Source organism: Taudactylus pleione, unplaced genomic scaffold (assembly GCF_031769625.1).
Source record: "Taudactylus pleione unplaced genomic scaffold, aTauple2 ptg000093l, whole genome shotgun sequence".
In the NCBI taxonomy this organism is placed as follows: domain Eukaryota; kingdom Metazoa; phylum Chordata; class Amphibia; order Anura; family Myobatrachidae; genus Taudactylus; species Taudactylus pleione.
The window spans coordinates 33091893-33117179 of NW_028284495.1; the positions used below are offsets into that span (position 1 = coordinate 33091893).

The following is a 25287-nucleotide window of genomic DNA, read 5'->3' on the forward strand; positions in this document are numbered from 1 at the left end:
CAATTTGTATCCTTGGTATTAGTTTAGACTCATATGCAGCACAATATTACCGGTTCTGGAGTGCCAAAAGGTTCATTCAGTCCTTAGCAGGATTACCGCAATAGTGTAGGCTGAAATGGGTCCTCCGGATGTTTGTTAGCCTCTGCAATCACTGGTATAATTCAGTCCAGAGTCAAGGTGAAAAACCAAGTATAAATCAATATGGTGTGTCCAGAATGCAATCAGGTACTGCACTCAACGCGTTTCACTGGAAGTATTTGAAGTGCAGCTTCCTCATGAGCATATGTGTGTATGTTCCCAAATGGTCTTTCTATACCTGATTCCTGTCCGCTAATCATTCACATCTTTGTACAATTTGCAATCACATAGAGAAACGTCCCTAAAAACTTAAAATATCTATTTAAAATCTATTTAAAATGAAGGCAATCCAACTTAATCCTACTTTATTTGAACTATAGCATTTGAAATAATAAATAACCAAATATATTACCTTTTAATTAAGGATTCGATAGGTAAAATTGACAGATGTTTTTCCATTTTGAAGATAAAACTCGACAAATGTTTACTGCTAAACTCTCACATTTTCTAAACTCTCATCCTATTACATTTGGTCCTAGATCTTGTTTTCTACTAACGCAAATATACATATTAATTTGCAAATAGTCAACTGCGGAATTAAGATTTAAATAAACAAAAATTGAGTGGACCCTTTGAGCTATATAATGCAGCAGCATTTGGTGCCAAATCTTGAGGGTCCATGACTAATTTAGTTTGGGACCATATTATATAATAGTTCTGTGATTGAAAGAAAAAAAGATCTAGTAGTATACCGTATTACTAGAAAATTACCCGTTTCACAATAACATAGTCGGCTATAGTACAATCTGCATTATCCTTCATCTTAAGGTTCACCACACTTGGACAGTTTCATCACTGCAATCATGATTAATGCATTTGTATTCCAAAATAACTCCAGTGTAACTCTGCTCTCCCAAGAGCCTGTCAAAGTGTACATCTGCAAGCTGGCCCAAAAATGTAATCAAATTACATCACATGTAAAGTAATCCACAATGACTTTATGACATTGCAGGAAAAGCAGAAGTGGATATTTTAAGTTCAAGAGCGGCTGTTACAATCTGGCATTCAGCAACCAAACTTAAATCCAAACATTTTCGTAGCAAACCTGGATAAGATTTAGATCTAAGCCTACAACTGTGGACGTCTCATTTTGGTAATTTTTATTTAACAGAAAACGTTAAACCTTTCATGAAAAGAATAATAAGAAAATAAATCACTTCCCAAAATCACAATCACCAATTTTGCAGATTCCTAGAATAATAATCATAACACTAGGGGGTAAATTTACTAACATTCGATTTGACTTTCGTTTTTTAGTTCGATTTGGCTCACCTCAAACCGACTCAAATAGAAAGTTCAAATCTCTCTTCAAATCCCTCATTTACTAACATTCGATTTGAGAAGCATTTCTCAAATCGAATTCGATTTGGTACAGTTTGGAACAGTGATTTGCTATTCGAGGTGGCATGTTCATGTACAAATCGTGCAGCAAATCCCACTTCAAAACGAAGTGCGAATCCCCGACTGAATCGAACTGCTTCATGCATTAAACTTTCAGCATGAACAGTTCGTTTGCACACAGATACATGCATACATCAGTGAGATGCATGCATGAATCTTACTGTAGCAAGCTTATAAATAGCTAAATTTAGAAAAATATTACGTGGCCCCCCCCCCCCAAAAAAAAAAAAACAACAAGAACCAGCTGCAGACTTTTCATAGCCAGTCCTGGTTGTTTAAGTACAGAGAAAAAAATATGTAGGGTTCCACTGTACTTAATACATCCAACACTGGGCTCTGGGAACCATTCCCGGTTCTGGATTTACAGGGAAAAAATAGCGTAGGTTTCCCCTGTAAAATCCAAAACCAGCACCGGACCTTTTCTAGCAGGGGACTGATGCCACAGCCAGGGGTGGCCTATCACCGGGCCCCCCAGTCGCAGCATCAGCCCTGACCGCTAGTCAGCCTAGGGATTCCTGGGGAGTTGGGGACCCCCCAATAAAGGGGTCCCCCTCTCCAGGGCACTCCTATAATAGGCTTATAGCCCGGGGCTATACCCGCCACCCCTGGGCGGTGGGTGGCAGGTCGATGGTGTAAATGTAGTGCATTTTATAGAGTGTCTTTTGCTGTGGAACTGCAGGTCCAGCTAACCTCCCCCACATGCTGGTACTTGGAGAACCACAAGTACCAGCATGTGGGGCATTATGGTCCTGTTGGTACCTGTAGTTCCACTGCAAAAGCAATATTAAAAAAAAGGACAAACACACCGTTCTCATCTCCCAAATGAAGCGCTCAGACGCAGCTCTAACCTTTGTAGAGCCGTATCTGAGCCCCCGCCTCTCTCAGCCAATTAACGGCTCCTCCATTGAAGTCAATGGAGAGCCGCAGGGTAACTAAAGTTTAGTTTGCGGTTCCCATCATTGACTTCAATGGAGGAGCCATTCATTGGCTGAGAGAGGCGGAGGCTGACCTATCTCAGCCAATGAACGCTCAGAGTCGGCTCTACAAAGGCTAGAGCCATCTCTGGAGCTCTTCATTCGGGAGATGACAACCATCCTGGTTGTTATCAGTTGCGTGGATCACGTTTTTATTTTTTTTATTTTAAGAAAACCTTGGATGCCTACAAGGACAAGTGATCCAGTCCAGGTAATGTAGGTGAGTATGTGTGATTGTGTATGTATGGATTAAAACTTTACTGTCACGGTGTGAGTGTCTTGTGTTTTTTTAAACATTTCTTTACAGGTGAACTACAGGTACCAGCGGGCCTTAATGCCCCGCATGCTGGTACTTGTGGTTCCCCAAGTACCAGCATGCAGGGGAGGCTTGCTGGGACCTGCAGTTCTACTGTAAAGACAATGTTTATACAGTCTATTTTTTACAACACATCTACACTATCAACCCGCCACCCACCGCCCAGGGGTGGCAGGGAAAGCCCCGGGCTATCAGCCTAGGCTAGGGGTGCCCTGGAGAGGGGGACCCCTTTATTGGGGGGGCTGACTAGTGGTCAGGGCTGATGCTGCAGCTGGGGGGCCCGGTGATAGGGCTCCTCTGGCTGTGCATCAGTCCCCCTGCTAGAAAAGGTCCGGTGCCGGTTCTGGATCTTACAGGGGAACCCTACGCAATTTTTTCCCTGTAAACCCAGAACCAGGACTGGTTCCCAGAGCCCAGTGCTGGTTGTATTAAGTACAATGAAACCCTACATATTTTTTTCCCTATACTTAGCCAACCAGGGGCGGGATGCAGTAACCGAAAAATGCGGTAAAATCCCCGTTTACCGCATTTTCCGCATGCATCATTGTCCTGTCCGCCGGGCTGCGTTGCGGAGGGTAACGCCAGCTATTGCTGGCGTTACCCTATAGAAGCCTATGGGCTTCTACCGCATCGCGCTGCTATGAGGGATCCGATTGGATCCCTCCCAGCATGCCCCGCGGCCGCCGCGTCACTCTGCACATGCGCAGATGGACTCCCGGGTCATAAACCCGGAAGTCCACTGTGCAGGAGAGATCGCAAAGGACAGCTCTTATTGGAAGAGTTGTCCTTTGCTGTACAGATCGCATATGTTAGTGCATATGCGACCTGTACAATTGCTATGTCCGGCAGTAAGTATTACTGCATCCCGCCCCAGGAGTGGCTATGAAAAGTCCGGGGCTGGTTCTGTTTTAGGGGGGGGCCCACATAATTTTTTTTCTAACTTTAAGTATTTCTTAGCTTTTTACAGTAAGATACATGCATGCATCTCACTGATGTATGCATGTATCTGTGTCAATCTGACCTGCTCACGCTCAAATCGAAATCATGAAGCAGGTCTATTCATTTTGCGATTTGAAGTTCGATTTGTTGTTCGATTTACTGTTCAATTTCAAATCGAATTATAGTAAATAAGGTATTTGTGTGCTGGTCTTTCTGATGTTCGATTTGAGTAAAATTCGGTTTTAAATTCGATTTTACATTCGAAATCACCATTCGAAATGCCAAATCACTGAAGATGCAAAATTAAATGTTACCCCTGGGGGTAAATGTACGAAAGTGAGAGTTATTAGAAGTGGAGATGTTGCCCGTAGCAACCACTTCGATTCTAGCTGTTATCTTCTAGAAGGTGCTAGTAAAATGTTAAGTATAATCTGATTGGTTGTCTAAAAACCATATACCCCTAGGGGTGTGGCTGAAACATATTTATTTATATTTTATTATATTTAATGGTTAGCAGAGACCTAGCTGCTGTTTAAGGGAACAGAATCACCGACAAAAAAACTAAATCAACTCGTTACTGATATTATATTATAGAAAGTATAATTATTCGTGTAGGAAACTTCTAAAACGGACATATTTACAAATGCAATGTAGGTCATTTCTAAACCAGAAAATATATGTTCCCTTGGCATAGTTCATTTTGTGCAAATATGCCTATTTATTAATTTTCTTATTAATGCTTTATGGATTTATTAATTATTCATTTAATCCACCGGAATGTAATCTCTCTCATGAGCAGAACCCTCCCTACCATCTGTTTTCACATCTGCATTTATCTTATCTACCTTGTATGTCCCTGTTTGATGTATGATCTGTTTTCTCCACTATCTGGCTCTGATGAGCATTCTGACGCATTACAAATCAAAAACAATAATAATAATGTTCACTTTGTGCATATATAAGTGCCCGCCCGCGAACTGTCCAGGAAAAACACTGTGCTACTTTTCTGTGGGTCCTCATTTATGTCTTAAATAAATCATAGCAGTCAGGGGATATATGCACTGTCATTATAACTGTATGTGTACATGTTAATTCATACACGGACACCTGGGCCTGAAAATTATCAAGAGCCTCTTCTGAGAAGCAAATGAGCTGTGACCAGTGTCTCTATAAATAAATAAAAGTAGATAAATTGTATAATTTTGTGAAGAAAATAGAATACTATTTAATACTTTGATCACGGGTTTATTTTTATGTGGAGGTCTGGAGTTGCATTGTGGGGTACTGCTAAGGAAACATAGCAGGTCCTTTTGAGAAGCAAATAAATGCCTCTGTAAATACTCCCTTTACTACCCTTGAATCATTTTAACTATCTCTCAACCCATAATATGAAATCTTTCATTTGCATACAAAGTTATGGTCCTCATCTGGTCCCCCCTCCACCTTCCCCCTTGAACAGATACACTCGCCTCTTCTGCTTCCTCTCACTCACTGCCTGCTCCCATCTTGCCCACCTCTTCAACCCTTCTCTCTCATCAGGTTCCGCTCCCTTTGCATTCAAGCATGTCCATGTCACTGCCATTCTTAAAAACCCTCCCTTGACCCTGACGCTCTTGCTAATAAGTGCCCCATCTATCTCCTTCCTTTTGTCTCCAAGCTTCTTGAGCAGATTGTCTACAGTTACCTTCCCACCTTTCTTTCATATCACTCTCTGCTTGACCAATTTCAGTGTGGCTTTTGTCATGGCATTGCCCTGTCCTGGATGTCCTCCTGACTGTCCACTCTTTCTCTGTCTCCACTTTGTGTCGCTCAAGGTTCTGTTTTTGAGAGCCACTTCTTTTATGTTTTAACTCTGTATGAGGCCATAACTCTTTTTGCCTCCACCTCTCCTGGCACCTCAGAGTTCTGTTTTTGAGACATTTCTTTTAAGCTTTTTATCTGGATGAGGCCATAAACTATTTTTGCCTTGAATATCATCTCTATGCTGATGATAATCAAATCTACCTCTCCCTATCCTGACCTATCCCTTCTCTCATCACTCTTTTTTAAACATATCTAAGAGCTCATCATCTATCCATCCTCCTGAGTTCCCTCACATTCCTTCATCTCACAATATATGGACAATATCACCATCTGTTCTATCCCACTGTTTAGATTATGGTAACCTACTCTTATCTTGCTTTCATACTCTGCCTCTCCTCACTCCAATCCATCATCGATGCTGCTGCTCAGCTCATCTTTCTCTCCAGTCAAACTGCCTCTTTCTGCGCCAGTCCCCACACTAGCTAGTCATTTCCTACTGAACCCCATTTAAACTGCTCACTGACCTCTATAATGCTCTCACCCAATCCGCTACCAACTACATCTCTGACCCATCTCCCTCCATACTCCCGCACTCCCACTTCATTCTGACAATGACTGTTGCCTCTCTAGCCAACCGATTACCTCTTCCCACTTTCATGATTTTGTTTGTGCTTCTTCCCACCACTGTAACTCTCTCTCCCCCTATCAGCCTCGCCGCCTCTTTTTCTACATGCTTCAAACTGGCTCTGAAAACTATTTCTTTATTAAATCCTACCAGCCCTCATTCTAACCCAACCCTTTATGCTCCTTCACACCATCTCTCACCTCTATGTCACTCGTGTCTGTCTGTCCCTCCCTTATCGATTGTAAACTATCACGAGCAAGGCCCTCTTTCCTAATGAGCTCTCCCCTTTCTCACTTATACCATTATCTCCTCTCCTTTGCCAACTACATTACGGAACCTTGGGTTCACCTGGCGCTGCTTGTGGGTATGATGACTGCATATGCAGTAATGTTTACATGTCTTGTAGCCACCTATGTTTTGCATTGCCTTGAACTAGAAATATTTTTGCACTTTATTTCTTCTTATGTTTGCACAACATCTTAATAAGCATTTTGTAAAACACTGCGGATCCCTTGTGGAGCCCTAAATGAATAATAATAATAATAATAATACAATATAGTCTCTGTTATGTAGCCCAACAATGCCTGCAGCCTTAAGGGGCCTATCCATTAGCAGATACATTTGAACGGTGAACGATTTATCGTTCAGTCGTTCAATTTATCTGCTAATGTATAGGCTCTGAACGATAAAAATGCGCACTCCCGTGGCCGATAAATTGGGTCTTTTGTCTCTCCAACATGTTGGTCAATTGTCGTTTATCACTGACAGATATTAGAAATATCCGTTGCGGTGACCGACAAACGATTTTTTAATGACAATTAATAAAAACATTAAGAAAAATCCACTCCCAGAATGATGTCATGCAAAATCGTTCGTCGTTTGCAAAAATCTGTCATGTACATGACAGATATCTGTCACAGCAGCCCCAGGAATTTTCAAAAGATAAATCTTTTGTCTTTCAGAAAGATCTGCTAATGGATAGGCCCCTATAGAGTGCAATCTTTATGTCCAGTGTATTGTAACTAACTGGTTACTAAAAACAGATATAACTATATAATTTCTCAGTGCAATCGTAGAGCACAATGTCCATTATTTTCTTTGTTTGCCCTACTATACACATAACCTTAAGGTAAAACCAGGTATTTCAAAATCAATATAGAGTTAGTTTACCATAATTTTAGAGTATATAGGGCCTGATCCATTACGGATCACAATTGCAACAGCGTATGCAGATCGGCCGATGGTGAGTACTGCACATGCACCGCAGTGCGCGTGCGTGAGTTAGCATTGCGATCGCACTGCGATCACTTACGCAGATATGAAGCCATCGCAGAGTGAATGACGGGAGGTCAGAGTTTGGGGGTGGTGACGGGGAAGTGGTCGGAGAAACACAGGCGTGCCTGTCCGTTTGAAAACTGTTACTTGGGCGTGCATATATTAGCCACTCCGATGCCCTATGCAGGTTGAGTACTCAGTGCATGCAATGAGGTTAGCAATTTCTGAGTATGGGTAGACCTGCTGTAATTGTGCGTAAGGGGCTGATGTTACTCAATGGTACTGATGTATATGCAGGATTGCAAGGTATTACGGAAGTGAGATAGCGGTAGTGGCCGTCTCTATATTGGCTGTGCAGCGGCTTTGCAATTGCATTCATTAGCATTTTTGCAGCGGACCTGCGTGCATAGTCGCAGCTGCGATCGCAATAACGATCCGTAGTGAATCAGGCCCATTATCCATATTCTTTGCATCTTTAAATTTTATGATAGTGTTTCCCAAACTCTGTCCTCATTGCCCAGTCATAAGGGGTATGCAGTCAGGAAGCCGACGGTCGAAATGCCGACCGCTGGCTTCCCGACTGTGAAATCCCGACAGGGGACTAATGATAGGGGCCGAAATCCTGACGCCTATCATTATCCCTATGCCAGGAGCCCGACACCCGGCAAACTGAACGAAGGTAAATTGGGCGGTGGGCGCGGACAGCCGCGCTTTAGGTTAGGGGCTCCCGTGGGGGACTTAGGGTTAGGCACCACCCCATGAGGATTATGCTAAGGGAAGGGGGGGTTAGGCACCCCCAGGGGGAGGTTAGGGTTAGGCACTCCCCCGGGAGTGTTAGGTTTAGGCACTTATGGGGGGGTTAGGGTTAGGCACTTGGGGGGTGGTTAGGATTAGGCACCCCTAAGGGAGGGTTAGGGGGAGATTAGGGTTAGGCCCCCCCCCCCCCCCGGGAGGGTTAGGTCTAGGCACTTAGGGGGGGGATTAGGGCTAGGAATTTATGGGGAGGTTGGGATTAGGCACCCCTAAGGCACCCCTAAGGGGGAGAGGGTTAGGTATAGTTAGTATACTTACCTATTGGGATCTTTACTGCTGCCGGTCTTCCGGCGGTCATTCATACCGCTCCCCTCATAAGGAACTAATGACATCCATGCATGAGCATAGGTGGATAATAATTACCTCATTCAGTTTGATTTACCCACCTGTGCCTCAGCAGGGATATCCCTAATGTCTGGACAGTGAAGGGCCCATGAGGACTGGGTTTGGGAAACACTGTTTTAGGAAGTCTCTCTCCCCTCACACCTATAATTTGTTTTATCCATATCATTAATTTATTATTAAAAAATAATTACACAACCTGCAAAAAGGGCTTGTTTCATTGCTATCAGTAACATTTTGAGGATTAGTCTGTTAAACTTGGTTGCAGAAATGGAATAAAATCATGTTAAAGAATGTCATTAAATGAAGGAAGTATTCTATAAAACATATCACCATTGCTATCTGCACTTTACTGACACAGGCTCCAAAAACTGCATCAAAAATCAAAATGGATATATGTCACTGTGTTACTCTTTATATTATAAAACCTCATGTAAAAATTAGCCACTTAATAAGCATAAGTTAGAAAAAGGTTATTTAAACTTAGTTTTCAGAAAATATTACCCAACCATTGCTATCATTTGTCATTTCAACAGGTTATCTGAAAGCAATTAGTTTCCTCAAGTGTAAATATTTTTGTTCCAACATCCTTCCCAAAGTGCAAGTAAAAGAGCAATGTACAGAGTAATAGGCGGCACTATAGATAGTTCCACCCAAAGAAAAGTTCCAAGGGTTCTATGTTCTTCTATGCTTGTTATATTTCTGGTAAGAGAAGCTTCAGGTTGTTATAAGAGACTGAACACGGAGGTTCAAAAAAACCTTAGAATAGAGAATCTCTATCAACCATAACTGAAGCAATAAGGACGGAAAGATTGTATGTTATCCAACAATGCAGCAGCAGCCAAAAGTCATCAGAAATTTCTGAGGCATGCAGTGAACAATTTTTATTTGAATTTCCAGAAGCTAACATTAGGCCTGTCCACATTTACTTTCTTGAAGAATCTTTTAAGTACAGTAGTGCTGATCAATCAACAAGGTGTAATAAATCACCATTATCTAGACGCCATTCTCTTGCTAGAGTTAGACTAAGATACTCTGATGTAACGCTGGAGAAGATGCTCAGAATGTATCAATGGCTCAGCTAGCGAAGAGTCAGCTTTCTCCTGTCTAGATCATTTACCAGGAATACATATTCAACAATAGAGGTAACAATTTCCTTTTTACAGATCACAACGTGCTCGTCAATCAAGAGTGAAAACAGTCAGGTCACTAAAGGATATATCAGTTGAGGGGCTCATTGTCTGCGTTATCTCTAGAGATGAGATCAGCTTTTCACTGACTTTTTATCTGGTGTGCCACCAAGCAGCAAAGTTATATTTGGGCAACAAGGCAGCAGTGGCTCCTATGGTTGGCTGCTATGGACAAAATCTCCTCCTGTCTTCTTTAGAAAGTTTGATAAATCTCCCTTGAAATCACTTTTCAGTATAATATTTAAAGGAGTGTATGCTTCTGGTTCATGTTACAAAATACATACCAGAACAATAATTCCACATTCTACTCCAGGTAATTGAAAAATAAATAAATTGGAAGCAGTACAGACAATTGCCATTATAGTTTAATGGCCATGCAGGCCCTGTGTTCTCCTGTTTAATTCTCGAAGCAATGTGGATTATAGGACTTTTCAAGAGTCTTCTTCAGCACTTCCTTTATCCTGATATAAGCATTGTAAATTGATAGGGAGTAGAGGATGCAAGACTCAGGTTACAGGAGGTAGTAATATAGATTAAAGCAATTAATCTACAAATATTGCATACCACAGAATTGGATTATATTCTTCTTGGCATCTCTCGAGTCTACATTTGACCCATTAGCAGTATCACATTCTGGAATTCTAAGAGCCTCAGACTGAATTATCCGAAGTACAAATATCAGCCAGCTACATGCTTGCAGACATACAATAGGCAGACAATACATTGATTTTGCAATTTGTATAAACAGTAATAAAGTTGAGGCCACCAGTTAGGCCTCATTCCATAAATGGGATCTGCCCGCAATTGTGCAAGTGTTGAAGACGCGATCCTTCCAACCACTATTTTTTCTGGCACTTCCTACTAGTAGCCATAACAATGGCTAGGAGAATATCGGAGTTCCAGGTAAAGAACCATATATATTTTACTTCAATACAAAAGTAGTATGAGGGACAGTTCAGGAATCTTTTCTGAAAAGTTGTTTTGTTGGTTTTAGTCTTGTCCTCATGAAAAAAACAAGTCAAGAAGTTTTGAGAGTGGCATACCCTGGATCTAGTCAGAAGAATTAAAATATGAATAGAATAGTGTAATGGTAGAAATTGGAGAAACTATGTTGCAATATCCACAAAACCAAAGATAGCTCTGGCAGCCTTGTGGAGAACTACAGGTAATTACAATAATGAATCTGGTTCAAAGAGCTTTAGGTAGACCACTTCCTTCAGAAATAAGTGCATATTTGAGCAGGGGAGTGACAGTTTTATGGAGGAGGAAATGAGTGCATATTTGAGCAGGGGAGTGACAGTTTAATGGAGGAGGAAATGAGTGCATATTTGAGCAGGGGAGTGACAGTTTAATGGAGGAGGAAATGAGTGCATATTTGAGCAGGGGAGTGACAGTTTAATGGAGGAGGAAATGAGTGCATATTTGAGCAGGGGAGTGACAGTTTAATGGAGGTGGAAATGAATGCATATTTGAGCAGGGGAGTGACAGTTTCATGGAGGAGGAAATTAGCGCATATTCGAGCAGGGGAGTGACATTTTTATGGACATCAATTGTTAATGCATCCATCTGATCAATATGTAAGGTAGCTAACTGGCCTTCATCTTGCTAGAGAGGAGTGTGCTCCTGTGCTGTCTCATTCTGTATAGTGACACACCATTGGGATGATGTCAATGCCATACTAGTGAAGGTGTGCAAATTTTATACTTGCCACAGTGAAGATTCAGATTTAATTAACTGACTGTCTTTAATTGGTATGCTCTCACTTATATTGTTCTGTTTATTTCGACTGCAAACACTATGCATATGTTTACCTTTGTAAGTGTTTTCCTGTGAATTGAACCTGCTTATTTGTTGGTTGCATAGATGCCCTTACTATAGTAGGTTCCTTTTCTGACATATCATTACTAAACATTTCTTATTTTACAGTATACTCAGTGCTTAAAGTGTTCCTAGAGAAGTGGGGGAACTCACCGTCCTCCTTCTAAAAAAAAATGACAGTGCGCACTGTAGGCGCATGTCAAAAAGAGGTGTGGTCTCAACAGAAAGGGGTGGGGTCACAAAATAAATGGGTGTGGTCACACAATAGTATTCCCAATTCAAATTACACCACACAGTAGCACAATCTTGATTCATCCGATTCACATTACACCACATAGTAGTGTCCCTTATTCATGTATGACACACAGCAGTGCCCTTTTTACACAATGCCCACATTTGTGCCCCTTATACACAATGCCCACAGTAGTAGTGCCCCTTATACAATGCCGACAGCAGTAGTGCCCTTTATGCAAATGCAATGCCCATTGCAGTGGTGCCCATTAAGCAGTGCCCACAGTAGTGGTACCCCTTATGCAGTGCCCCCAGTAGTGGTAGTGCCCCTTTTGCAGTGGCCCCAGTAGTGGTAGTGCCCCTTATGCAGTACCCTCAGTAGTAGTGCCCCTTACACAGTGCCCCCAGTAGTGGTAGTGCCCCTTATGCAGTGCCCACAGTGATAGTCCCCCTTATTCAGTGCCCCGAATAGTGGTGCCCCTTATGCAGTGCCCCCAGTAGTGGTGCCCCTTATGCAGTGCCTCCAGTAGTGGTGCCCTTTATGCAGAGCCCACAGTAGTGGTAGTGCCCCTTATTCAGTGCCCCCAGTAGTGGTAGTGCCCCTTATGCAGTGCCCACAGTGATAGTCCCCCTTATTCAGTGCCCCGAATAGTGGTGCCCCTTATGCAGTGCCCCCAGTAGTGGTGTCCCTTATGCAGTGCCCCCAGGAGTGCCCCTTGTAGTAATACCCCATAGTAATGCCCCCAGTAGTAGTAATGCCCCCTTTGTAATGACCCCCAGTAGTAGTGCCCTAGTGCCCCCTGTGTAATGCCCCCAGTAGGAGTGCCCCCTGTGTAAAGCTCCCAGTAGGAGTGCCCCCTGTGTAATGCCCCCTGTAGTAATGCCCTATGTTCTGCCCCCAGTAGTAATGCCCCCTGTAGTAATTCCCCCAGTAGGAGTGTCCCCTGTGTAATGCCCCCAGTAGTAATGCCCCCTGTGTAATGCTCCCAGTAGTAATGCCCCCCCTATGTAATACCCCCAGTAGTAGTGCACTGTGTTTATGCCCCCAGTAGTAATGCCCCCTGTGTAATGCCCACAGTAGTAGTGCCCCCTCCACTTACACACACACAAAAAAAAAACATGCTTCCTTGAGCCCTGCTTCTGCGTGGCTCCGGTCGGGCTGCTCAGAGTCCTCTGAAGTTACTATGGGAGAGACGTCATGACGTCTCTCCCATAGTGCCCGTGGGGGGAGCGGAGCCGGAAGCCAGAGCTCAAGAGTGAACTCCAGCCTCTGGCTGTCGCTAGCGCTGCAGGGAGGGAGCCGGGCGCCCACTGGTAACAAAATCTCAGTGGGCACCCTGCAAATGGAGCCTCCCTGTGGCGCCGGTCTAAGGTGGGTCGGAGGAGGCGGAACTGGTTCAGTCTCCAAATAGCAGTAACGGAACGCAGTTCCGCCCCGTACCGGCCCACTTTAACCCCTGAGTATAATCAGTTACAGTGTACTTTGTTACTTTTATTTATGGAGGTTATGATGTCATCATCTGATACTGCAGTGTTAGTTGATGTAGTGATGGCAGAGTTGCTAAAAATTTTGCTACCTGAATTAGATAAACGTTTTGATTGCTTACTGTCCTCCCTTTACCTTGCCCTGACTCCTATATCTGACCATGCCACCAGCCATGATATGAAGGATCAGTGGGTAGGTGATTCTGAAGTTTCTTGTGTTCTGCAGTCTAGCTCATACTTAGTCCTTAATAACTATGTACCTGATTGTACTAACAACGGCACTGCAGGCACTGTACTCACTACTATGCAGTCACCTCACCTTGCTAAATTAGGACTTGTGAAGGTTCCCATTTGTGCTCTGGGGGAGACTCATGCTAATTAATTTGTCCCTACAATGTACGGGGTCTTAGCCCTATATTGTGGGTCAGATGCCTTGTGGGAGGATAGTATCCAAATTCAACCCGCCGGGAGGGATGGGGGTCATGGAAGTATTTGTTTTGTCCAAGCCCAATCTGAGAAATTACCCTGCTGACGTCACATCCCTGCCCCTGTACAAATAACAGTGGCATTTGCTTATTGCAGAACACAAACTAATTATTTCCTGCACCCTATTAGTTACACACCCTCAACTCTTTACTCTGTTTTTCCATAACTCTACCACATTTTTTCTTACGCTATGCATAAATAATACTGTTTTACCTGTGCGCTGCGGCTGCTCATCACAGGTTTACCTTTCATTTCATCTGAGCCTTTTCAGTTACACCCTCCCAAATTGACCCTTTGTAACTGTTTCCTATTGTTTAGAATTGATGTCCTATCGCATTGTTATGGCCTATCATGCCCCTAAGGCCAATTTTAATATATTATTTATTTTTCTGCTGAGTCCTTTTCATTATATGCACCTAAAATTTTAAATCTACCTTTAACGTTTGTTCAAGAATTGCCTTTCCCTCTCTGGTCTTTGCTCCAGGGTTAGCCATGTCGTCTCCTATCTTACCTGTGTTCTTCAGACTCCCTCATTGTACCATTCTGCATATTTTCCTCTACTCCCAGTTCAGTTTAGCAACTTTTGCTAATCATTCTCAACATTTGTTCAAGATATGCCTGACCCTCTCTGGTCCTTACTCCAGAGATGGTCCTGTTTATTTGGATTGTAAAATCTAGAAAAATGGTTGAAGCATATTGTTGTATTTTAGTTAATATTATGACTGAAGATAGTAAGTGGAAAAAGCAGAAAAGACTATGTTATCATGCTATCATTTTATCTATCTTTGGCTAAACTTTTGACATGACTATCTTCTTACAATTGTGCAATAATGCTTTACTTCAAAAAAAGATGTTTAAAAAAAAACTAGAGAAGTTAGTCAGCTTTAATTGTCACATACAGTCGCAGGAATGATTACTGGTACATGGACTCATGAGCAACTAGGCATTTCAGCTGCAATAAAGAATAGTTTACATCATTGAGCATGTTTGACTCTATATCAGTCACAGTAATTGGAGATAAAGTCCTTACAGCCACAAAAGTCAGTACAATCTCAGTATGCCTGAGAATTAAAGGTGAAATTGTTGCTACAGACATCCAGGATGTGTTATTTGTACCAGATTTGGGGACTAACCTTATCACTATAAGGGCCGTATTTAATTAGTTTTGTCTCTGCAAAAAAGTTCTGCCTACCCGAAATTTCGCCTACATCGTGTGTTTTGGATGCGGAAACTTATCGTGCGCATACCAGCTTTTCACCCTATTCAATTACTAACCAGGCGAAAACGGCAAGCGGCGAATGCAGAACAGGCGGAAAGTACTGTCAGAATAGGGGAAATCAGTCTGAACCCCCCAAAAAGATGCACTAACATTGGGGATCAATGTAGAAGTGTTCCAATAGCCCTAATAAAACTATTTGGGGTACTGAAGTTGTTTAAAAGCCTTGTTATTAGCGTCCTTGTAATAGTGTTGAAGAATGGCATTAAGCAGTATTTTTTAGTAACAAAAAAGTAGTCTGGTCAAATTTGGGGTACTTGAAAATGGGTGCTAGCATCTTTTAAAGTCTCTAAAGTGAAGTTTAAAAAAACTTGAAAAACGCACCTGTTGCATGCACCTGCAATCCTAAAAACACCTAATCCATCCTTGCAGACCCCTAAGAAGGCTACTTCACTAGTTTTTATGCTTGTTCCCCCACTTTGTACTTTTTCATCCCCAAAATTAAAGTACTTTTTTGGGGTGTTGTTATGTTTTTTCCCCAGATTTTTCAACACAGTTGTCCTTTGGGTGGCTGTCCCAAGGGTTCTGAGTGGTTTCCCCATGTTTGCACCCCAAAATAAACATTATGCACTTTTCACCTGCTATTCTTAGACGAATCTTTTTTGCCTATTACATTGCATTGACTTTCTGCATAGGCGAAAACTGTCTGGAATTGAGGGCCTAATTCAGGCCCGCTCGTGAGCGCAGGACGCTCGCAAGCGGTTCAATGGTGCCCTAATGCGCATGCGCACGACGGAGGGAGCTCCGTCTCCTGCATGCGCGAGACCCGCATAGCGACAGCCAAGCTGTCGCTCCTGGTCTCGCACCAAAGGGGGCGTGCTGTCGATGGTGACTGACAGCACGCCCCCTTTGGTGGGCGTGCCGGGGGCGTGGCTGGCATAGCTGTGAACAATCTAGAAAGACCAGTATGTGAGAACTGTTTAACGGGTAAGCAAAACTGTTGTCTCTTTCTGAAGTTAGCAACCAGAGCTGTTGCACCACTATCATTGGTGCATACAGATGTGTGTGGTCCAATGGAGGCAGAATCTATAAGTGGACATAGTTATTTCCTGACATTCATCGATGACTTCATGAGAATAACACGCGTTTACTTCATTAAAGCTAAAACTGAAGTAATAAACAAAATTGCAGGCTACAAGAGTTTGGTGGAGACTCAAACAGGTTAGAAATTGAAGATCTAACAACGGCGGGGAATAAGAGAACAAAAGTGTAGCGGTCTTCTTGAAGAAATATGGCATGAGGCACCAACTAACTATTCCATACATGCCAGAACAGAATGGTGTCAGCTTGCGGGCCAACCACACAATTGTGGAGAGAGTGCGGAGTATGTTGAGTGGGCAGAGGCAGTGTCTACTACAGTATATCTGAAAAACAGTGCACCCACAATAGCTGTGAAAGGCAAAAGATAAAAAACAATTAAAGGCACGGTCTGGAAGAAAGACAAGTGTCAATCTCTGATGCATTGGCTGCAGAGCATATGCACACATCCCTAAGGAGAATAGGCATAAACAGGAACCCAAGTCAGTTGAGTATATCATGCTTGGATACTGCCAAGAAAGTAAAGGATACAGACTATGGGACATTACAAACAAAAAGCTTATAAAATCCAGTAATGTGATGTTCCATGAAACAGTGCCATCTAATGTGAAGCTGAAACAAGAACCACAGCACAAGTTTATCATGCTGGATATGTCGACAGCTGGAAGTGTGTCTGAGATAGAGACTGCCAATTTGCATATCCAAATTGACCAGGAGTTCTTTGAGAAGCAATAAAGAAAAAAACACTAGGAGATACAAGATGTGGCTATTAAATAACGAGACTGTATTGTAAAAATTAAACCATACTGCTAGAGTTAAAAGGGAGTGGCGGAACATTGACCTTGGACTATCCCAAAACGGTGTTCCAAGTTTCACCCCTCTCGCTCAGATAGTTAGAAGAAATTGTGTTTTTCCTGTGTGTCGTAAAAATGTCTAGTTCAAAAGTAACGCAACGTGTTAACTTTAAATTTTTTGTTAAATTGAACAAAACACCTACCGAATCTTTCAGTATGATAACTGAGGATTACGAGGCAGATTGTATGTCAATTGCACGTGTGTTTGAGTGGCACAAAATATTTAGTGACAGTCATGAGGATGTCGAGGATGATGAAAGTCCAGGAAGGCCTTGCACACCAAAAACAAAAGAAAATGTGGAAAAGAATCAGAAGAAGCCAGAGTTGTGGAAAATGGTTTCATCCTCCATCAGGACAATGCACCAGCTTGCGCAGCTTTCTCTATGAAGCAGTTTTTAGCCGAGAAACAGATTGCAGTGCTAGAAAACCCTCCATACTCACCACACCTAGCACCATGTAACTTCTTTATTTTCCCTAAAATCAAATCTGTGCTCAAGGCAACCCATTTTGCATCAGTTAGTGAGGTAAAGAAGAAAACGATGGAGCTGACAAATAATGAGCTACAGCTTGGCTTGGACCAATGGAAACTAAGGCTGCAGCGGTGTGTGGATGCAGAAGAGTAGTAGTACATTAAAGGGTAACAGAGTTAAAATGTACTAAATACAATTAAGCATAAATTATGGCATCAGTCTCGTAATATAATAGCCTCACAGCAAATTTTATATAAATTTTATATAAGCAAATTTTGCTTTCTGTGAACCGCAAATATCCAAGAGGCAAAGAAAAGCAACGACTGGGAGGAATAAAAATCAGATATAAAGAACTGGAATCATTGGTTGACAACGATACATACACTATTGTTAACAGTCCAAGTCACTGCAAGACAGTCAAGAACAAGTGAGTATTTTTGTAAAAAGCTAAATACAGATGAAACAATTGCCCATTATAAAGCTCGCCATGTCGCTAAAGGTTTTCCCCAAAATTCGGGATTAACTATGGGGAAATCTTCTAGCCTGTTGCATGGAACAGTACATTACATTTACTCATTGCCATATCTGTCATGCATAATTTACTGCTGTACCAATTACACTTTGACTCAGCGTTCTTAAATATAGAACTCGTGAGGAAATGTATATGGAATCTCCCCAGCACTACAATGAGGACATGTTCCAAGAAAGAAAAGTCATTCTGTTGAAAAAGGCATTGTATGGTCTAAAACAGAGTGGTCATTGTTGTTACATTAATCTATATGCTCTACTTTTAAAGATGAACTTTGTGCATTCAGTGACTGTTCGCTGTTTATACTACTAGATAATAGAGCATAAATTGTCCATTCTAGTGGTATATGTGGGTGATTTGTTGCTAGCAGGACAGGACAGCCACATATCCAGTGGCAAGCATCTGTTAGAACAAAAATTCAAGTAAAAAGACCTAGGGCCTGCACATCACGTATTAGGCTTGAGGATCTTACAAAACTTGAGTGCAGGAACTGTCACTATTAATCAACAGGTATCAATATATCAAGGCCATATTTACCAAGTATGCAATGACAGACGCAAAACCAGTCAGTACTTCTATTGACAAAGGCACAAAAATAACAAAAGCCATGTCACCAGCAAGTAAGGCAGAGATGGAGGAAATTAAGAAAATTCCTTATCAAAGCACTTTTGAAAGTTTAATGTATGCAAGCATTAGGACTTGTCCAGACATCACACATATTGTGAGCTAAGTGAGACAATTTGCAATTAACCTTGGGTACCAACACTGGACTGCAGTTAGAAGAATCCTAAGGTATTTAAAGGGTTCAAGTTCCTTAAAATTAGAGTTTTCAAAGCCAAAATTAGAGTTTTCGAAGTCTGGAAACTGATCAGTTGAAGGTGACCGTTGTTCATATATCGGATACTTGTTTGCACTAGCAGGTGCAGCTGGGCAAACAGAAAGCAACCTACAGTGCTCAATCCACCACTAAGGCAGAGTACATGGCACCTACAGAAACAGCTCAGGAAGCATTATGGTTAAAGGAGACTTTGTGCAAAGTCTTCTTAGCCAATTAACTTGTTCTATAGCACCAAGCACCATGGACGGTCCAAGCACATTGCTATTAGACATCACTTTATCTGTGAATTAGTGGAGTAAACGTCTATTAGCGTAACCTATGAAGAAAGCAAATATAATCCCGCTAATATGCTAACAAAGGGACTGATGTCAAAATTGCTAATTGTGTTCCTAAGAAAGCATGGACTGGAATACATTTAAAATGTTGATATGTTCACTGTTTGTTGTTTATTGCATAACATTGCATGTATTTGGCTACAGATGGACTTTTCTGACAAACTGTTAAGTAAAGCCTAAAATTTTATGTGACCGGGGAAAGTCCTGAGAGAAGGGGGCGTTAGAGAGGAATGCGCTCCTGCACTGTCTCCTTATGTTCAGTGATGCGCCAGTGGGATGACGTCACTGCTGTACTAGTGAGCATGTGTAAACTCTGTTCATGCCACTGTGTAGAGTGCCGCAGTTCTGCATGGACGTGCAGTACTTACCTCTGTAGAGATCTGCTGTTGTTACCGCGGCCACAGCCATTACCTGTTTACCACTGTTAACCCTGTGTCTACTGCTACTACCACTCTGTGTACACCCCACTGTTGCCATCCAGACTAGTTAAGGAAATAGGTGTGGACTAACATCCATTTCACATTCCGCTTACAACCACTGTAATCAAACAGGTTCTACCAATAGGCCCATTGTAACCAAACAGGTTCTACCAATAGGTTATACGGAATCGGTATGAAATACGTTCGATTCCCGGCAGCGCCTGGCCGACAAAGCAGAGTTCCCGGCAGTGTAAGCCCGACAGCGCTGGAAATCCTGATCGTCGACAGGTAAGTACTTACTAAGCTAACCCCCTAACCCTCCTTAGGGGTGCCTAATCCTAACCCCCCCCACCAAGTGCCTAACCCTAATCCCCCTCTCTAAGTGCCTAACCCTAACCCCCCCTTCCCCGCTGCCTAAACCTAAGTCCCCCGGAGGGGTGCCTAACCCTAAGTCCCCCCCGGGGGTGCCTAACCCTAACGCTCCCTCCCCCTAGCCTAACCCTAACCCTCCCAGGGAGGGCCTAACCATAAGTCCCCCCCGGGTGCCCTAAACCTAACCCTCCCTACTCGCGGCTGTCTGCTCGATCGGGATGCCGGACACCTGTCTCCCGGCGTCAGGAAAATGTCAGGCGTCTACATCTAGATGCCCGGCATTTCACCCTCGCCGGGATATGACAGTCGGGAAGCCGGCTGTCGGTATTAAGGCAGCCGGCTTCCCGATTGTATACCGGTTATACTAATACATCTCACACATTTATAAGGTACTACATAATGAATGTGGCTGAAGCTTTAGAACCTACATTCGGGAAAAAGATATTGCAATCTGTCTCTTTTTTTACTGTTGTACAAGTCCCTTTATGCACTGACATGATAATACACTAGGAAAGTGCAACATTGTTATCCTTGCTATTCATGTTTTTCTCCTCATGTTCATTAACTTAGATGTAAGATTGTTTGGAACAGGTCATCTTTTTATTTGCTATGGAGAACAGTCCTACAGGAGAGAAAAAAATATTATCCCTTTATAGTAGGGGTGAGCTATAAGTGCCCCCCCAGATGTTTTGTAAAACTACACATCCCAGCATGCCCTGCCACAGTTTTGCTATTGGCCATGCTAAAAATGATGCAATGCATGCTGGGATTTGTAGTTTAACAGCAGCTGGAGGGCCACTTGACTGCCAGCCTCTGCTTTATGGGCTAACAGAACCTAACAACAGGAAAAGAAAATGACGGGAATTTTGAGCAACAAATTTCCATTTATTCTTTCAATCAAAAAACTTCTGATTAATGAATATGGTTAAAAAAAACATTATTTTCCAATGGTCCCTGTATCATGAGCTAATAAAATAAATGACACTTGCCTTTTCACTTTTCAGGGGCGTACTGTGAGCAGCTGCAGCTGGGAAATGTTCTACTGCGTTCTGATGGTCTTCACCGGGCTGCTGTCCTGGTTGTGTTACACCTGTGCCCTTCTTGTCTTTCTCCTGATCCTGCTTGGATTCTGAATCAGAACCAGTTTCTGATGTCATGATTGGTTTATTTTCTGACAAAAGAGGAAATAAAAATACTTCTCTAATTACCGTGCCAACGATCAAAGAAATAATAATAATAACATTTTTGAAAATACACCAAGCACTGAAAGGAAGACATGCATTAGTGTAGCTTTGAGTCACTTCCGCTCAAGCAAAATCACAATAAAACAAAGTGAATACATAATTGAAGCCAGATTAGGTAGAAGAAGCTTTTAGAAGTCATCATCATAAATGTTTTATTAAAAAAAAGTTGTTTTTCTTTGAGCATGGATGAATTATTTAATATAAAAATCTAATGACTATACAATTATTAGCCATTAAAGCTTTCTGCAGGGCACCAAAAATATATCCATCCCAATATGCAAATGTTCCTTTCATCATTGTAAGGGTTACACAGTATCCTATTGGACATTGGGGGGGTTGCAATGTAATTAATACTTGCTGTACATTTTGAAACCCCATTCTTACAAAGAAAAACAAATGTATACACACACATTAAAGGTGTTATTTGATATTTATTTTTAATTTAATTCAAATCGTACAATGAAAAAAAAAAAAGAGAAATCACTGCTCTATTACCTCTGCAAAATAACTAGGCCTCGGCTTCAATACGCTGCCTGAGTCCATCAAAGTGTCTAAATGCACCAGCTCAGAGGCTGGTGATAAAACAAGACGGAAGAAGCATTGCTAGGCACTCACTAGTGTCCAAGATTCACATCTGAAGTAAACTGGGTTATTTAATGAGTTTATTTTTTAAAAAGTATGTTCACATCGATTCATTGCAATTTATTTGTATACATGGGCAGCACAGTAATACAGTGTTTAGAACTGCTGCCTCACAGCTCTAGGGTCATGAGTTAAATTCCTGACCAGGGCCCTATATGTGTGAAGTTTGTATGTTCTCCCCATGTTTTATTGGGTTTTTCCCCAGGTACTCTGATTTCTGGTTGTAGGGATGGGCCCCAGATTTGACATATCCTGAGGACATGGACCCCAAGGCCCCTGAGGACAGATTTGGTATAACCTAGCAAAAGCCCCTGTGGTCATCTTTCAGATTTTGGGCCGGATTCATAGTTGTACGGTATTGCACAGCGACTGTGCAGCTAATATGCTAATGCCGCAGGATGCGTCTAAGGACAAAAGACGCCTCCTGCTGGCACTGCAGATCTGAATGCTGCCTCCTAACATGCAGCATCGGATCACAATCGTTACCATTGCGATGGTCTCAGCTTTCGGGTATCTGAGTGAACCTAAGCTGACTCAAACAGGCCCCCAGAACTGCTCAGCCAGGGCCAGGAAATCTATGTCTGTACTCGGTACACCTACTAAACGGACTACGTCGCCACCCCCAAATGGCAGCAGCATGTCAATAATGCTGCGGCTTGGGGACACTGCAAGTGATCTTGCAGTCAGGGATTGGGACATGTGCAGCATGCGCCCATCATAAAACATCTGAGTTGTACACAAACCATCGGGTTTGTGTACAACACTGAATCAGGCTCATTAACAATGGTGGTATGAAAGTTAAATAGAATCTTTACAGCACACAAATGGCCAAAATGATTAACATTTCTGATATTCAATGTATTAGTTTTATACATATTAATATTAATAAGAGAATTATGTATCATAGCTCTTAGCTAGTACAAAGTATTTTACTGCACTGTAATATCACAGTATATCAGTACAGGTATATGCTGAATAATTTCAGCATGGACTTGAAATATATTTCCATGGTTAAATACTACCCAGAAACCAAAACTAACAAGCAATGTAATTTCAATTAAATGTAACTTACTAATAGCAGCTCCTGGACAAAGATGATTATGGGTCTGATTCAGCATAGCACGCAAGTGCAATGCTGAACGCAGATTTCCGATTATTGGAAATCTGTGCGTGTACAGCACCCGTTCTGCAAATGTGCAGAACCGATCCTGCGTGATCACACACAGACCCTTCTATGCCTCTGCCTGATTGACAGGCAGTGGCATTTAAGGGGCAGTGAAGAGACGGGGGACGGCCGGTGTTCCCGGAAAAGGAGGTGTGTCGGACCCATTTTCCGGTAGTGGCAAGGTCTACGGACGCAGTTTCCTGGCCTTGCAAGTTGGCCAGAGCTGGGATTGCAAATGCAGAATGGGTGTCATACACATCCTGCTGCATTTGCATATCAGCAAGGACAGAATTGCAAAGATGCCTGCGTGCACTGATAACCTCTAGACCAGGGATTCTCAACTACAGTTCACAAATACCACCAGCAGATCATGTTTTCTGGATTTCTTTAATCATGCACAGATTAATTAATCTGTTTTGCTGGGTCAGTAATTATCCACTGCTTCCATAGACAGAAATCCTCAAAATATGAGGTGTTGGAAAACTTGAGAAAACCCCTGACCTAGAATAAAAGCAATTCAGAATGCAATACATGTTTTGCATTAAGTATTATTGCCAGTGGCGGATTATGCCTACGGGCTGCGAGGCTGCAGCCCCCCCAGTAAATTCCACCTCAGTGTAGTTCGTGACTGCACTGGCTACACTGTGTGACTGGCAGTGGCTTCCTATTGGAAGCGCTACCTGCCAGTCACATATACAAGCAGTCTCAGGGGGAGGTGTCTCCAGCCAGTCCAGGCTGCTATTAGCAGAGAGCGGCTTCCAGGAGGAAGCCGCTACTCTGCCTTTCCGCAAGCCCTAACCGGCTCCTAGGGGCTGCAGACTATGCAGCCCTAACCGGCTCCTAGGGGCTGCAGACTATGCAGCCCTAACCGGCTCCTAGGGGCTGCAAACTATGCAGCCCTTTGGATGCCGGTGGCATGCACATGCGCAGCTCCCCACTGCTAGTGCGCATGCGCCGGTCCCAGCGCCTGACAACGATTGCGCAGACGCCGGGACCCGGCCAGGACAGGAGCAGTGGGTGAGTAATTGATTATTGCCCTTTTAAATCTGGCAGGCAAAATCTGTAAAAGCTTTTCATATGAGTTTCCATATTGTATGTATATGTTTTCAAAACAGACATCTACATTTTCCCTCTTTTATTGTATAATAATGTCCTCACAAAAAAACTGCAGCTATTATCTATGTAGCTTTCCTCAGTATTAATTGCTTGTCACTTTTCATTGTTGCATTATTACTAGGGCTAAGCTACACAAGACATTATTAGCTGCTCGATCTCGCCTTTTGCATCACCTCATTTATGAAGTGAGATACGCAAGTAGTCTTTAACGGGCAAGTAACGCAGTCATCTTGTTTGATTGTGCAGTTCTGCAATTAATTGTGTCATGTTATATAAAACTCTTGCTAAAGCGATTAATTGCCTCTACAGAGTATAATGGGGGATGTCAGGAAATGGACTCATGACCTTTGCAGTGAGGAATGCAGTGATACTAGGAGTGACATGAATGACAAGGAAATAGACGTGAAGGAAAATGTTTTTGTTTTCATTTTGGAGTTTTTCACGAAAGCTCTCATTTTCTGTCAAGGTAAATAAAACCATAGCATTTTTGGGTTATTGGCCATTCCTGTCCTGTTTTTTTCACATTTAACGTTTAAAAATGTAACCGCAATGTAACTCTCTGCACAATTTTGTGTAAATACATCAAGATAATAATGGGTTGGACCAGGGACAGATTTAGTAAATGCTACAGTATTTTAGTACTGTTAGATGCAGTTTGCATTGAATTCAGGGCCGACACAGCATGGTAAACGTAGGTGAAGTAGTTCTCCCTTACAAATACTCCTCACTGAGAGCCTGATTCAGAGATGTACACTATTCCAATATTTACGCAGTCCAGAGGTGATCGTTACTCTGCGCATGCACTATGCATGTGTCAGGGTACAGTATTAGCAGTGTGACTGACAGTCAAATGAGTGTTTTGGGAAAGTAAAGCGGAGTAGTGGCAAAGAACAAAGGCATGTTGCAAACGGTTTTGGGGTGTGTCACAGCTTGCATCTGCAATCCCATATGCAGTGAAAGTGGTTCCGGCGTCTCAGTGCACGCGGCTATTCTGCACGACCACAGGGCTACTCATAAGTCTGATTATCAAAGGATCTATGACCGATGCTGCGTCTTTGTACATAGATGTCTGGATTTGCAAAGCCGCAGGTGGTCTTCTCAATACATTCCTTGGCGTCTGTGACAGCAGTGGCATATGGGATCGCAGCTGTGA

The 25287-nt window shown here is 42.5% G+C and overlaps 1 protein-coding gene across 17 annotated transcripts in view; it reads right to left on the minus strand.

Annotated features, from left to right (window-relative positions):
* EPB41L3 (erythrocyte membrane protein band 4.1 like 3) overlaps window positions 1-25287 on the minus strand; it is a 311810-nt gene that overhangs the window by 122015 nt on the left and 164508 nt on the right. For 16 of the 17 annotated variants that reach the window (XM_088469659.1, XM_088469657.1, XM_088469658.1 and 13 more), the window contains exon 2: window positions 20957-21138. In XM_088469659.1, coding sequence (XP_088325785.1) covers window positions 20957-21124 — 168 coding nt within the window. In that variant the 5' untranslated portion in view covers window positions 21125-21138. The remainder of the gene's footprint in view (window positions 1-20956; window positions 21139-25287) is intronic. The other variant, XM_088469653.1, reaches the window with a different exon arrangement.